We start from the raw sequence: 15,708 nt of genomic DNA, 5'->3' as shown, positions 1-15,708 counted from the left end.
ATCTCAGGTCCCAGGGATCAGGCCCCATAGTCAGGCTCCATGCTCAGTGGGGAATCTGCTTCTCCTTCCCCCTTTTCTTTTGCCCTTCCCCCAACTTGTGGGCTTGCATGTTCTCATGCTCACTCTCTCTCTCTCTCAAATAAATAAAATCTTTAAAAAGAAAACTATGGGGAGAAATAAAGCATCCATGGGAAATGGGAGAAATAAAGCATCAGAAGGACTGCTGTTCTGTTTCAGACTTCACTAGTACAGGAAAAAAATTAAAGAGAAATTGTACCCTGTTTTAAGTGGCCTCTTGTCAGTTCATCTCCATTATCAGCTGTCATAAGCAGCACCTTGATTCCTCTTGTGATCAGAGCCTGTGGAGAAATTTAGTAAGGTAAATGAACTGTCCCTTATCCCATGGAATGGCTTCTCTCTAGAAAAAACTGATGGTGATAAAAGTACTGGAATGAAGCTGAGGAATGGAGAATAAGCCTAATTCCTTCATCCAACTTCTTGTAAGTTAGTAAATTAGAACCAAAAAAACATCATCCCTGCCTCAGCCACACTCAGAAAGGCCAAACTGACAATTAAAATATCGGACCTAAAGTAAGAGGCAGTGAGACTATTTTCTTTTTTTTTTCCTCATTAAACTTTTGTTTTAATGGGTCTTAAAATTCTGTGACAGATTTTTGGTCAAGTTGTTTCCATTAAAAAGTACTGATTTTAAAAACTAATATCTTAAAACTGCCACACACACACAAAAGAACAAATGGTCCACAAAACATTCTCCTTTCTTTCTGAAGGTTTTACGATGCATTGTTATCATTAACAAGTCTTTTACTATTAAACTTAAATGGCCAATTGACACAAACAGTTCTGAGACCGTTCTTCCACCACTGATTAAGACTGGGGTGGCAGGTGTTGGGGATAATATTCATTTAGGCTTCTGAGCTTTCTGGGCAGACTTGGTGACCTTGCCAGCTCCAGCTGCCTTCTTGTCCACTGCTTTGATGACACCCACAGCAACCGTCTGTCTCATGTCACGAACAGCAAAACGGCCCAGAGGAGGATAGTCAGAGAAGCTCTCAACACACGTAGGCTTGCCAGGAACCATATCAAAAATAGCAGCGTCACCAGATTTCAAGAACTTGGGACCATCTTCCAGCTTTTTTCCAGAAAGACGATCTATCTTCTCCTTCAGCTCAGCAAACTTGCAAGCAATGTGAGCTGTGTGACAATCCAGCACAGGTGCATATCCAGCACTAATTTGGCCTGGATGGTTCAGGATAATCACCTGAGCTGTGAAGCCAGCTGCTTCCATTGGTGGGTCATTTTTGCTGTCACCAGCCACATTGCCACGACAAATATCTTTGACAGATACGTTCTTGACATTGAAGCCCACATTGTCCCCAGGAAGAGCCTCACTCAAAGCTTCATGGTGCATTTCAACAGACCTGACTTCAGTGTAATATTGAATGGAGCAAAGGTGACCACCAGTCTCCACTTGACCCACAGGGACAGTACCAATACCACCAATTTTGTAGACGTCCTGGAGAGGCAGATGCAAGGGCTTGTCAGTTGGACGAGTTGGTGGCAGAATGTAATCCAGAGCTTCAAGCAGTGTGGTTCCACTGGCATTCCCATCTTTACGGGTGACTTTCCATCTCTTGAACCAAGGCATGTTAACACTTGGCTCCAGCATGTTGTCACCATTCCAACCAGGAACTGGCACAAATGCTACTGTGTCAGGGTTGTAGCCAATTTTCTTAATGTAGTTGCTGACTTCCTTAACGATTTCCTCGTATCTCTTCAGGCTGTAGGGTGGCTCAGTGGAATCCATTTTGTTAACACCAACAATTAGTTGTTTTACACCCAGTGTGTAAGCCAGAAGGGCATGCTCACGGGTCTGCCCGTTCTTGGAGATACCGGCTTCAAATTCACCAACACCAGCAGCAACAATCAGGACAGCACAGTCAGCCTGAGATGTCCCTATAATCATGTTTTTGATAAAGTCTCTGTGTCCTGGAGCATCAATGATGGTCACATAATACTTGCTGGTCTCGAATTTCCACAGGAAGGTATCAATAGCGATACCACGTTCACGTTCAGCTTTCAGTTTATCCAAGACCCAGGCATACTTGAAGGAGCCTTTTCCCATCTCAGCAGCCTCCTTCTCGAATTTTTCGATAATTCTTTTGTCGATCCCACCACATTTGTAGATCAGATGACCAGTAGTGGTAGACTTGCCCAAATCTACATGTCCGATGACAACAATGTTGATATGAGTCTTTTCCTTCCCCATTCTGGTTTAGGTTGAGCAGTGGTTTTCATGACACCTGTGTTCTGGCGGCAAACCCGTTGCAATAAAGCCAGTGAGACTATTTTCATTCACCTTAATACAGTGCTTTCCCCTAAGGACTTGAATCCCAGATTTTGTCTAGTGCATCAGAGAGCTTAAGACAAACTTCTTCTCCATAATCCTATGCAAATTAGCTACATGCCCGGGACCCAGCTCACAGGGTGGATTAGGAAACACACACACAACTGCTGGTTTTCCTTTGGTCAATGGCATGCACAGGTAAATTTTTGTTTAGTCAATCTATGGTTGCACTTGTCACTGCCTGAGACTTTAATGTCTCTAGTTCAACTAGAAATAAATCCAAGAGAGTCTAAATCAAGGAGAAAGAGAAGAGGCTAAGAAATTTATCTATTTGAAAAATCAAGTACTGAGACTATGGCCATGAATACTGAGAAAAGCCAAAGGTATGTCTTCCTGGGTCTGTAGATCACAATATTCTGAAGGTGACACTATTCCTGCAATTATCCTTGTTGGGAATGAGAAGGTGGTTTGCTTCTCCTGAACTCTTCTGAAAAACAGGGAAGGCTGAGAGGTGAACAGAATGAGTGAGAGGAGATAGCATGTCATATATTAATTACAGCCAAACTTCTACTACCATAGGTCCTTTAGATGCAATGTTTCCCACTTTTAGGCCCAGCAAGCAATATGGCAAATTGGTAGAGGACCATATAACTTTTTATCTAAACTAGAACACTTGGTAAAGAAAAGGGTGCTAACTGGGATTCATGGACCACTACTCATAGGGATAGCAATAGGTTCCACTTCTAGACACAGTGGGCTATTTTGTTTCAGACTAACCATCCTGCTAATAACAACTAGATGAGCTGGACAAAAATTTTTTAAATTTATTTGACAATACTAGACATATGCCAAGGAAGGACTTGAGGAGTCAAGTTTTCAGAGAGGCAGGCAGCCAAGAGAGGTGAAACTAGCATGTTTTAAACTTTTTCCTTCAGACATTGATTCCCCAAGCATCAGTTGAGAGGCTAAAAAGCTGATTAGATTCCCCAGCATTTTATGGGACGTTGGGAAAGAAATTGCAGTTTATAGACTTCCAAAATAGAAGAGGGGCCATAACAATTCTAGGCTTTTAGCTGGGACGCAAAGGGTTATCTATCCCCTAGGACAGAAGGTGAACAAGAATTAGACCTACTCTCAGAAGAATTAAAGCCCAGCTCCAAATCATTTGTTACCTTCTAGAAGCAAAAACAAATCCATCTGAAGAGCTTCAAATGATCTCAGTCATGTTTTCATAAATAAATTGGATTGAAAAATTATTAGGCATACCAAAAGATATTATTTACTGAAAACATGAGAAAAACAGACAATGGAACAGATACATAGGAAATTAGACATTAGGTTTCTTAAACACAGCTTTGAAATAATTATAATTAATATGTTCAAGGAATCTTTTAAAAATGGAAAATTTTGGCCAAAAAAAGGAAACCACAGAAAAGAATCAAATGAAAATCTAGAACTAAAAATCACTATATGTGAAATTAAGAACTAGGTTTAACATCAATTTAGACAGAGCTGCAGAGAAAATTCATAAATTACAAGATATCTTAGAAAAAAGTAATCCAGAAAAGAGCAAAACAAATATGATGAAAATATCTAGTTTTGTATAACAGAAGTCCTAGAGGAAAGGAGAGAAAAAAATTAAGCTGACAGTTGGTGGAGATTTTCCAAAACCAATTAAAGACTTCAAGCCACATAATGAAGGGTGCAAACAAATGTAAGCAGAATAAAAAAAAAATCACACCTAGCAAAATCTTAGTAAAGTTGAGGAAAACCAAAAAATAAATCTTAAAAGAAGCCAGAAGAAAAATACATTTTACCTTCAATGGAACCATAATTTTATCAATACCTAACTTCTTAATAAAAAAATTATACGCCAGGGAATCATCAAAGAAAATAATTGCCAATCTAGAATTCTACATACAGTACGAATATCCTTCAAAATGGACGATGAGCTAGGCACATTTTCAGGCAAACAAAAGGTGAGAGAATTTGTTAATAGCATACCTGCAACAAAGAAAATACAAATAGGTATTCTTTAGGCAGAGGAAATGATAAGAGAGATAAAGCTCAGAGATGCAAAGAGGAGATAAGAGCAACAAAAAAGTAAATTAGGCACATAAATCTAAATTATTCCATGTAATAATAAAAATAATATCTTGTGGACATAAATATATTTAGCATTAAAAGAAATAACAATAGTACCGAGGAAAGAAAGGAGGAAAATGCAATTAAACTTAATTTGTCTAGGAACCAGCAAACACACTAATTTATATTAGACATTAATATTTCTAGGATAAATAGTAGTCTAGGATAAATAGTAGTCTCTATGGCCAATACTAAAAGAAAAGTGAAAAGTGTTTAACAAGCTAATACAGGAAAAAATGGAATAAAAAAAAAAAAAGTCAATCCAAAAGGAGAAAAAAAAAAGAGAGAGAAGAGAAAAGACCATAGGATAGGTAGGGCAAATAGAAAGAAAGTTAACAGGATGGTAGATTTAAATGCAACTGTCAGTGCGGCGCCTGGGTGGCTCAGTGGGCTAAAGCCTCTGTCTTTGGCTCAGGTCATGATCCTGGGGTCCTGGGATTGAGCCCCGCATCCAGCTCTCTGCTCAGCAGGGAGCCTGTTTCCTCCTCCCTGCCTCTCTGCCTACGTGTGGTCTCTGTCTGTCAAATAAATAAATAAAATCTTTAAAATAAATAACTGCAACTGTCAGTAATTATATTAAATTTAAATTAGCCAAATAACTCATTTAAAAGATAAGAATTTTCATAATGAAGTAACAAAAACAAATTCTAATCATATACTGCTTATAAGGTATGTTCCTTAAGCATATGAATCCAGAATAATTGAAAGTAAGAGGATAGAAAAGTATGTATTATACAAACACCAACCAAAAGAGAGCTATGATGTTCACAGAAAAGAAAAATATTTTAACATTAGTCTGCCTTACTTGAGAGTTATATAGGTAGTTTCTTTTCTCCTCTTAGGACGTAAATGTATGAAAAAATTAAATTGGACCTTATTCATCTTTATGTTCCATGGTATCATGCAAGCTATAGCTACTCAGGATATGTTTGCTCCACAAACTAACAAAATGAGGAAAGAAATATGTAAACATGGAGGAAATTGAAAGGAGCACTTACCTTTTTAATATACGACATGTAACGATTATCCCGATGATATGAACCATATTCATTCTCAACCTGCACAGCAATGATGGGGCCTCCCTTTCCATACTGAGGGTCAAGGAGATGAGAGTTTGAGAGTAAAGTTACTGTGGGAAAGGCTAGATTTTCTCAATTTTGCTGTTGCACACACATACTTAGAGTGCCATAAAAATAACACATTCCTAAACTAAACTCCAAGTTACACTATAGTTCAGACAATTTCTCTCACTCCACAGTCAGCAGTCAACTGCTCCTAGAATCCTACCTTTTCTAGTACTTCCTATTAATGGACTCCCACCCTTTTCCCTCTTAATTCAATGCATTAAGCATGATGCTTCACACCTCCACTTCCATCCTTTCTATCTTAGCACCAGTTAAATGAGTCAAATGTCTCTCATCCTCCTTACTTCTCAAGAACTTCACTCTTTTTGGACTACCGTTCTGTCGTTTATATCATCATCTCCCTTTTTACTAAACCTTCCCCATTATCATTTAAATTGACTCAAAGTCCTCTGTTAAAAATAACTTGCCTGGACCACTTCCCCCTCCAGTGCCCACTATCTTGCCCTCTTCATCTTCATGGACAAACTCTGAAATATTCCTGAACTAACACTTGACTTCTTATTCTCTCATTTACTCATTTACTCATTCCCATTCTTTCCATTCCACCTACGTTATTAACATTACCTTCTCTTTGCTAAGTTCAAACAATAAATTTTAATTCAAATTTACTATCTCTCTGAGCAACATTTGGCATCCTTGGCTACCTTCTCCTTCTTGAAACCTCTCATCTGTGGTCTCCTATTGCTCTTTCCTAGTTTCTGGCCTGCCTCTGGCCTGGTCACCACACTTCAGTTTCTTCTGTGAGCTCCTCTTGCCCTACTCACCTCTTAAGGAATGTTGATGTTTCTCATGATTCTTTATTAATCCCAACTTTGTGCTGGGTCACATCCCTTCTGTTCTCGTAATTATGCCCTCTTGCAAATATCTTCACATTTCCCAACCCTACTCACTCCTGTCTGTTGATGGTAACATATTCAGTCATCCCCTATCTTTATAGTTCTCACCAGTCTAGCCAATATATTTCCTCTTCATATCTTGCACCTGTCACACCTTAGTTGAGGTTTATCATGCCCACCTCAGCATCTCCTCAACCTAATCTCAGAGATACATGGGGAAGCATGAGATACTCCTCCCAGCATACAAAAATAGAAATAGTGTTGATTTCTAAGGATTAAACTCCACACCAACGACACAAGTAAGAGTCTGGACAACACCCAGCACCATGTATAAGTGTCATGGAAGTGTTTGCACATCAAAACCTGTGTTTGTCATGGTTCAGGAGCAACTGGGTGGAAAGAGTTGAAATGGAAGAATCTTTAGCAAGCAAGGAATGACTGCATTATATCCTGATAGGGAAAAAAGAGGACAAAAGGCCCACAAGAGTGTTTCTCAAACCTTTAAATGTCATCCTCTGCTGACAAACATTGAAAAATGTAAATGTCATCCTCTGCTGACAAACACTGAAAAACTTTTTCAAAACCTGCTTCTCTCTTCCCCTTTCCCATCTATCCAATTACGAATCTAGCAGGTTAGAGAATAGATAAAGAAAGAGGGAAGATCCAGAAATTGACAGTACCTGTATTAGCAAGAGATCCAGAACCAGATCAATACAACTGGAAGTTCTGAAAGGCAGCTATTCATTGCAAGTGTTGACTTATAACACCATGATAAAATGCTTTTGAGACCTCCAAACTGCCTCAGACCCTGATTTTGTGTTAAGCAAGGTTCTGATTATTAGTTTTCCAGGAGTTGCAAGACTGAGAAGTCTGATTTGGGGTGGGCTAGTACAATGCTGTCCTGCAGAACTTTCTGATAATGAATATATTCTGTGTTTGCATTGCCCAATATGGTAGGTATCCACACATGCCTACTGAGCACTAAAAATGTGTCTAGCGTAAAGGAAGAAATTATTTTTAAATTTTATTTGATTTTAATTAAATCAAATTAAAGCATATATATAGCTCCTATACTGGATAGCATAGCTCTAATCTTTTTGAAGGATTATCTCCACATTCCCCAAATGGCACACAGATTCTCTTCAGTCACTTAGTAGTTTTAATAGCTTTCCTGAGTCTGATCAACTGAGATACTCACAGTGTTAAGAACCAACTCTCCATAGTAAATTCAGATTCACATTATGTGAAGCCCTCTCCTACCCACATACAAGTTTGCCATTTCCTCCATTTAATCTATGATAACATCTCCTTCAAATGATTACTGTGGCAGTGAAATATGCTAGGTAATTGTTGATTGCCTCACAGAAATCTTGATGCCTAATAGATGTTAAATTTTTGTTCCCTCCCTTTGTTCATTTTCTGTCTGGTTTATAGTCCTTTTTTTTGTTTTCCAGCCATTTTAGAAATATAGTACCACTAAACAATGATTACATTTGGCATCATGGCTTTATTGTGGTGGAGGGATGTTAAAAAACAAATAAATTGCAACTTTTACAAAATCGCTGACCTAAGGTCACCCATCTAATCTATTATGTGTGAAGTTGTTACCTTTAGAAGCCAAATTTAGACATTTTGAGGACTACCATTAATTTCCCATTTATGGTGACTGAGGGCAAAGATACAATGGAAAAGAGAAAACAAAAATATACAGAGTCCAGTTTCAAGTCCACTGCCAGAGAAAAGGCTTCCAGTTGGCAGCAGATAGGAAACAGGCAGAAAAGCAAGGTAATAAAAACCTGGTATTTCTTAAATAAGGAATTGGAACGAACTGCTATATACACTTCCTGCTTCTGTGTGATAGAAAATAGGCTAACTTTATCCAGGAAATCAGCTGTGGCAATTACTTCCCTTGGTCATAAGAATGGTGAATTTGGATTTACCTGGAGTTGTACTACCATGGGAATTATCTTATCAAAATAGTGATTCACTGCTTTAGTGAAGCCCCTGTAAGTTGTTCGCAGCTTCATTTTTGGATCCCGGAGTAACCAGCTAGGATTGAAAAGGTAAGAATTACTCTTGCGGTGGGAAACAGGAATAAGAAATGCTCAAGCATGAGGCTGGAAAACAAGGACAGCCACACTAGAACAGTATATTGCCAGATCTTAATCCATCTTTAAAAAAGCAATCTGCATTCTAGCTGCAAATAGCTCAGCACCTTAACCACATCAGAGTTGTGTACTGATGAAATGATCCAGAGCCCCGTCATCAAACTGCAGCCCACAGACCAAATCAGAGTCAATGTCTGTTTCTATAAATAAAGTTTTATTGGAACACAGACAGACCCATTTGTTTACATGTTGTCACAGCTGTGTTCATGCTACAGGAGCAGGATTGAGTAGTCATAACAGACTATGTATGTGGCTCTCAAAACAGAAAGTATTTATTATCTGGCCTTTTACAGAAAAATTTTACAAACCCCTAGTCTGGAGTGAGACTTCTGTAAAGTTGTTTCAAATTTTTTAAAAAATGCCCTTTGATGGAATATTATTTAGCCATAAAAGGGGAATGAAGAACTGTACCTGCTATAACACAGGTGAACCTTGAGAACATTATGCTAAGCAAAGAAGCCAGTTACAAAAGGTCACATATTCTCTAATTCAATTTATATGAAATATACAGAATAGGCAAACTGACAGGGTCTGAAAGCAAACTGGTGGTTGCCAGGGGCTAGGGGAAGAAATAATGGGAGTTGACTGGACATAGGGCTTCCTTTTCAGGTGACAAAGAAATCTGGCACTAGACAGTGGTGATGGTTATTCAACATTTTTGATGTAGTTAATTGTCATAAAACTGTACACTTTCAAATGGTAAATTTTTATGTTACGTGTATTTTACTACAATAAAAAATGATTGGAAGTTACCAAGAGGGAATACCCCTCTTTAAAAAGAGATAATTGACCCAATTTCTTACTACTTGTACCTCCATCACAAAAACTAGAACTTATAAAGGTATTGCTTACGTGGCAGCCACTAGTTTTTACTAAAATTAAAAAAAAAGTGCTCTATCTTATTTACACTGCAGAATTGTGATGGAAGTTTATATAAAAAAAACACATACTACATAAATCCCAATAAATCGAAGTTAATTTTCTATGTCATTAAATGGGAAAATAGTATAGGTTAAAAATGTACACAGAAAATCAGCATAACCCTTTGCTCTAACTTCCATTTGTATGTACTAGGGGCCCATATGGAGTCATGGTCAGGGGCCTCAGAGAGCAACTTACCTGGGTAAGCCTCCAAGGTCTAAGTCGCTACCGATATAAGGGCCTGGACATAGAATTACCCACAGCTCTGCCTCCGAAGCCATGGCTATAAAGGTCCTGGGAAGTGAAGCAATAAGGATCACTTATTATTATTCAGGCTGAGACTGGAATCACTGAGTTCTATTCTGAGGTTAGAATGGGTGGAACTCCCAGCCTGGTCTACAAAAGTCCTTATAGGTGGCATGAACCAGAGAGACATGGAGCCCTACACTCACTAACAAAGGGGCTCATTCATGCTGCTAGAAAACAAGTCCAGAAGCCTACTCCTCCCCATGCATCTGCCCCCACCATGCAAGAAAGCCATACTAAGGCAGATTCTTACAAACCTTGTTCCTCCTTCTTCTGTGTCTCCTACTTTCAGTCAGTCACCAAATCATGTTTATTCCTCATACTTAATGTTTTCAAATATGAAACTCCTCTTAATTTCTAGTACCACCACATTTATTAAAGAACTCATTATTTCACACCTGAGTTATGACAGTGGTTTTCTGACTGCTTTCCTTCCTTCTTCTTACCTTCTTCCAGTGCTTCTCCAGTCCCATCAATAATCATCATTAACAACAAAAATAGGAGTTAATTTTATCTTGTATCAGCATCTGGCACTATAGCCTTCTTTAAGACTATTATTTTATTTCACAGTTCAGTGAAATAAGTATCAATATCATCTCCATTTTACAATGAAATAAAAAGCTTAAATAAAGCTTGAAATAAAAGCTTAAATAAGTCAAAGCTTCCTAAAGGTCATATTCTCAGTAAATGGAAGAACTAAAAGTACAATCAGACAGAGAGCTTCCAGAAATGAAATATCAACTACTATATTATTCTGCCTCTTTAAAATACTACTGGCACAATCTTTCTAAATGTACATACAAACTTTCCAAATTAAAATTCTTCAAATGACTCCCAATGACTTCAGAAAAGATTCCAAATGGTAAAGCATAGTAAATATAAAGGCAAGCTGTGTTCTACTATCTACTACTATCTATTCAGTTTCATTTTTGGCATTCTCTCTAGTTAAACTAATAGGAGAACCAGAAAGCATTATTTGCTGTTCCCAGAAAATAGAATGTATGGCAGAAAGTTAATCGCCAAAGCCATTCCCTTTTCTTCCTGGGCACACAGCTCAACTACATATCCCAGCCTCCCAGGCATTGAGGTGGTGTTGCTATGTGACTGACTTCAAGCCAACAGAATGTGAACACAAGCAATGTGTTCTGATTTCCTAAAAAGATTCTCCCTTCTCTCTCTTCCACTGCTGACTTGATACAGATAAGTGTAGCAGCCTGGAAGCTATATGAAGAAGATGGTGAAGTCACATATAGAAAGATCCTGAATCTTTCAATTATTTCTTGGAAAAGAGACATAATGCTTACCAGGAATACCTATTTTAGATTTTACTTAAATGAAAATAAATCTTTATTGTTAAAGACATTGAAGCTTACTTGTTACAGCAGCTAACATTACCTTAATTAACTTACAATTGTTCTCTCACATCTCTGACTTTGCTGGACCCTCTTCCTAAAATTCCACTCAGTCCCCTCTAGCAATCTCCTACTCAACATTTTAATTACTTCAGCTGTAACTTCATTGTTACCTTTCCTGATCTGTTCCCATAAATTGGGTTGTGTGGTTTTAGTATAATATTTGTCTCCTTCTCTATAGAGAATCCTTAGTCTTGACAGTACAAAGAGTATTATCTGTCTATCCCTGCACCAAAGACAATGTCTAAACTCTAGCAGATAGCTAATACATATTTTTGAATAAACAATTATAGATCTTCCTGAAGATTTGCTATGTGTATTTTACTACTATTGGGTTGTTTCCTACAAACCCATCATTAGTTGAAAATATTGTAAGTAAAAAAAATGCATTTAATACACCTAACCTGCTGAATATCATAGCTTAGTTTAACTTACTCTACAATGTGCTCAGAACATTTACATTAGCCTACAGCTAGGCAAAATCATCTAACACAAAGCCTTCTTAAGTGCTGAATATCTCCTGTAATTTATTGACTACTATACTCAAAATGAAAAAACAGAATGGTTGTATAGGTACAGAATGGTTGTAAGTATATCACTGTCTACCCTCATGATTGCAAGGCTGACTGGGAACTATAGTTAGCCACTGCTGTTCAGTATCATAAAAGTGTATAGTACAACATATTGTTAGCCTGAAAAAAGACCAAACTTCAAAATTTGAAGTACAGTTTCTACTAAATGCATATCACTTTCGTACCATCATAAAGTCAAAACATTGTAAGTCAGTGACCATGTATACTCTGTGCTATACCCTAGAAATCTTGTAAACTATAGTCCAGAAATATCCTCTTATAACTGAGACAGCAGGTTCTTCATAAAAGATTAAAACTGTAGCACTTAAGATGCAGACTTTCTAAACCACACTGTAAATAAAATACATCAAAAACACTAAGCTCTATGCTTTATTGCAAATAACAGATTCACTGCTCAAGAGGGCTTCAAACCAGGGAACAGAATTATCAGAGCTTCCTAATGATTTCCCAAACAGAAAGTAAGGTGCCTTTGTTCATCTGATCCCAGAGTCTAACCCCTGTCTTCAATCCATAGAAAGAAGCAACCACAGCACTAAGACATACATGAAATCCAGGTTTGCAGTAAGATAAAACCAGCCTTTTCTTGGCTCGTGAAGGTTCCAGGGAATATGCCTGCAGTGGAAAAAAGAGAAATATAAAAATATTTTACCTTAATGGATCTTATTCCATATTGATTCCTCCAGTATTAATATAGCACCTGGGCTATCTCTACTGTGAAGGAAATTGAAGATCTCAATAGCCAAGACTCTGTGCGTGAGTGAACTTTGTATTAGCTTAAAAATTTGCTCCTTCAGGGGAGCCTGTGTGGTTCAGTCATTAAACATCTGCCTTCTGCTCAGGTCATGATCCCAGGGTCCTGGGATGAGCCCCACATTGAGCCCTGTATGGAGCCCCCTGCTCGGCAGGAAGCCTGCTTCTCCTCTTACACTCCCCCTGCTTGTGTTCCCTCTCTCGCTGTGTCTCTGTCAAATAAATAAACAAAATCTTAAAAAAAATATTTCATCCTTCAAATCCCCAGTGCAGATCCAAGCAGCCAATATTGTTCCTTGATGCTGAACTTCAGGTAGATAAATATATATGTAACACCCTCTGGGGTTGAACCACAAATTTCCTTTTTTAAATACTAATGAAAATATATGAAAATTTAAATCCATATCTATAATGGCAAAAAAGAAAAACCATTAACCATAAAAAAGAAACCAGCAAGAGCTGAAAAGTTTATAGAACTTTTGAATGAATAAAATGAAATCCAGCAAACAATACAAGATTCACAATACTTGGGATACATTAAGAAAATTACTAGGCATGCAAAATCAGAAAAATGTGACACAAAGCAGAAAAAAAAAATCAAGCAATGGAAACAATCCCAGAAAGGACATATAGGATGAAACTAGCAGCAAAATAAAGTACTAAAAAGGTATAACAAATATGTACCATATCCTTAATAAGTAATGGAATGCATAACCATGATAAGGAGAAAAATAGAAGATACTAAAAAGACTCACATGGAACTTCTAAATTTTAAAAAATAGCATCTGCAATAAAAAATACTTGATACTATTAATAGCAGAAATTAAAAACATATTGGCTGAGACTAATAACAGAGTACATACAACAGAATAAATGGTCAGAACAAAAGAAACTATCCAAAATGGAAAGCAGAAAAAAGGAAGACTAAAAATAAAAATGAAAACAGGATCAGTGATCTATGCTTTCTCACCAAGAAGTCTACCATACATGGAATTGGACTCCGGGGAATAAAAGGGGGAGGCAAAAATAGTAGTTGAAATAGAGCCACAATTTTACCATTTAATGAAATCTATAAACCTACATGATTCAAGAATTTCAGTGAACCACAAGCAGAATTTAGAAAAAAAAAAAAAACAAACCCTACACCCAAGCACATTAGAATCAAATTGTTAAAAACCATGGGGCACCTGGGTGGCTCAGTGGGTTAAAGCCACTGCCTTCAGCTCAGGTCATGATCCCAGGGTCCTGGGATCGAGCCCCGCATCAGGATCTCTGCTCAGTGGGGAGCCTGCCTCCCCTTCTCTCTCTCTCTGCCTGCCTCCCCTTCTCTCTCTCTCTGCCTGCCTCCCCTTCTCTCTCTCTGTGTCTGCCTCTCTGCCTACTTGTGATCTCTGTCTGTCGAATAAATAAATAAAATCTTTTTAAAAAATTGTTAAAAACCAAAGAAAGAGAGAAAATCTTAAAAGCAAACAAAGTGGGGGTGTGATAAGAAGTAGATTTGTCAGCAGATAATGTGCAGGTCAGGAGAAAATGAAGAAACATTTTAAGATACTGAAATTAAAAAACAAAAACAAAATTAAACCATGTCAACCTAGAATTCTACCTATACTCAGTGAAATTATCCCTCAAAATAGAAGATGAAAAAATCAACTTTCAAAAAAACAAAAGCTAAAAAAATTCATTACTAACAGACTTCCACTACAAGAAATGTCAAAGGAAGTCCTCCCACAGAAGGAAATACCACATGGAAATTATAATCTATACAAAGGACTTGAAGAGCACTAAAAATGGTAAATATGTGGTAAATAAAAAAGATACTTTATCACTTTAAATTCCTTTCAAATATAACTAGATGTTCAAAGCAGAAAAATAATAATGTATCATGAATTCTGTAGCTCATAACAAACAAAGCCTATGACACAATATAGTACAAAGGATAAGAAGAGTAAAATGGAAGTATGAATTTTAAGACTCTATAGTGATAGCTTTATATATTCAAAAAAAAGAGAGCAAATTAGGAATTTAAGAATTTAGATATAGAACTTTACATAAAAACTTTGGAAATGAATCCAGGATCCTTAAAAAATGATTTAATTCAATACCACACTTTCAACAACAGGTAGATCATCCAGACATAAAACCAATAAAGAAACACTGGACTTGAACGACACATTAGACCAGATGAGCCTATTTGACAAATATAGAACACTCTATCCAATAGCAGCAGAGAACACACATTCTTCTCAAGTGCACATGGAACATTCTCTAGGATAGATCACATATTAGGCCATAACAAGCCTTAATAAATTCAAGAAGAATGAAATCATACCAAGCATCTTTTCTGCCACAATAGTCTGAAAATAGAAATACATTTTGAGAAAAAAACTGGAAAATTCACAAATATGTAGAAATTAAACAACATAATTACATGGAAAGATAGGGGCTCCTGGATGGCTCTGTGGGTTAAGCCGCTGCCTTAGGCTTGGGTCATGATCTCAGGGTCCTGGGATCGAGCCCCTCATTGGGCTTTCTACTCAGAAAGGAGTCTGCTTCCCTATCTCTCTCTCTGCCTGCCTCTCTGCTTACTTGTGATCTCTTTCTTTGTCAAATAAATAAATAAAATCTTCAAAAAAAATAAATGGAAAGATATTCCATACTCTAGGATTGGAAGAATTAATATTGTTAAAATGCCCATACCAACCAAAAGAATCTACAGATTCAGTGCAATCTCTATCAAAGCTACAACAGCTTTTGTCACAGAAATTAAAAAAAAAAAAAAAAACTAAAATTTGTAGGAAACTACAAAAGACACTGAATAGCCAAAGTAATCTTGAGAAAGAACAAAACTGGAGGCATCACAATTCCTGATGTCAAATTATATTATAAAGCTGTAGTAATCACAACAGTATAGAATTGGCATAAAAAGACATATAGGTCAATGGAACAGTATAGAGAGCCCAGAAATAAACCCATGCCCATATAGTCAATTAATTTATGACAAAACAGTCAATAATATACAATGAGGTAAGAAGAGTCTCTGTAACAAATGGTGTTGGGAAAGCTAGAC

At 37.2% G+C, this 15,708-nt stretch overlaps 2 protein-coding genes across 3 annotated transcripts in view; both read right to left on the bottom strand.

Moving 5' to 3' along the window:
• Positions 1 to 15,708, bottom strand: part of LOC125079584 (beta-galactosidase-1-like protein 2) — a 60,635-nt gene that overhangs the window by 33,232 nt on the left and 11,695 nt on the right. For both annotated transcript variants that reach the window (XM_047693313.1, XM_047693311.1), the window contains 5 exons: positions 12,435 to 12,503; positions 9,779 to 9,874; positions 8,432 to 8,540; positions 5,509 to 5,601; positions 278 to 359 (listed from right to left, as the gene is read on the bottom strand). In XM_047693313.1, coding sequence (XP_047549269.1) covers positions 278 to 359; positions 5,509 to 5,601; positions 8,432 to 8,540; positions 9,779 to 9,874; positions 12,435 to 12,503 — 449 coding nt within the window. The remainder of the gene's footprint in view (positions 1 to 277; positions 360 to 5,508; positions 5,602 to 8,431; positions 8,541 to 9,778; positions 9,875 to 12,434; positions 12,504 to 15,708) is intronic.
• On the bottom strand, positions 672 to 2,327 carry LOC125079585 (elongation factor 1-alpha 1-like). The gene has a single exon (XM_047693314.1). The coding sequence runs from the start codon at positions 2,285 to 2,287 to the stop codon at positions 920 to 922; it is 1,368 nt and encodes a 455-aa protein (XP_047549270.1). The 5' UTR covers positions 2,288 to 2,327; the 3' UTR covers positions 672 to 919.

This window comes from Lutra lutra, chromosome 10 (assembly GCF_902655055.1).
Source record: "Lutra lutra chromosome 10, mLutLut1.2, whole genome shotgun sequence".
Classification (NCBI taxonomy): Eukaryota; Metazoa; Chordata; class Mammalia; order Carnivora; family Mustelidae; genus Lutra; species Lutra lutra.
This window is presented reverse-complemented; position numbering and strand designations above follow the sequence as displayed.

Bases quoted from the DNA above. Each gene is read 5' to 3' on its own strand.
- LOC125079585 (XM_047693314.1), bottom strand. From the start codon at position 2,287: ATGGGGAAGGAAAAGACTCATATCAACATTGTTGTCATCGGACATGTA.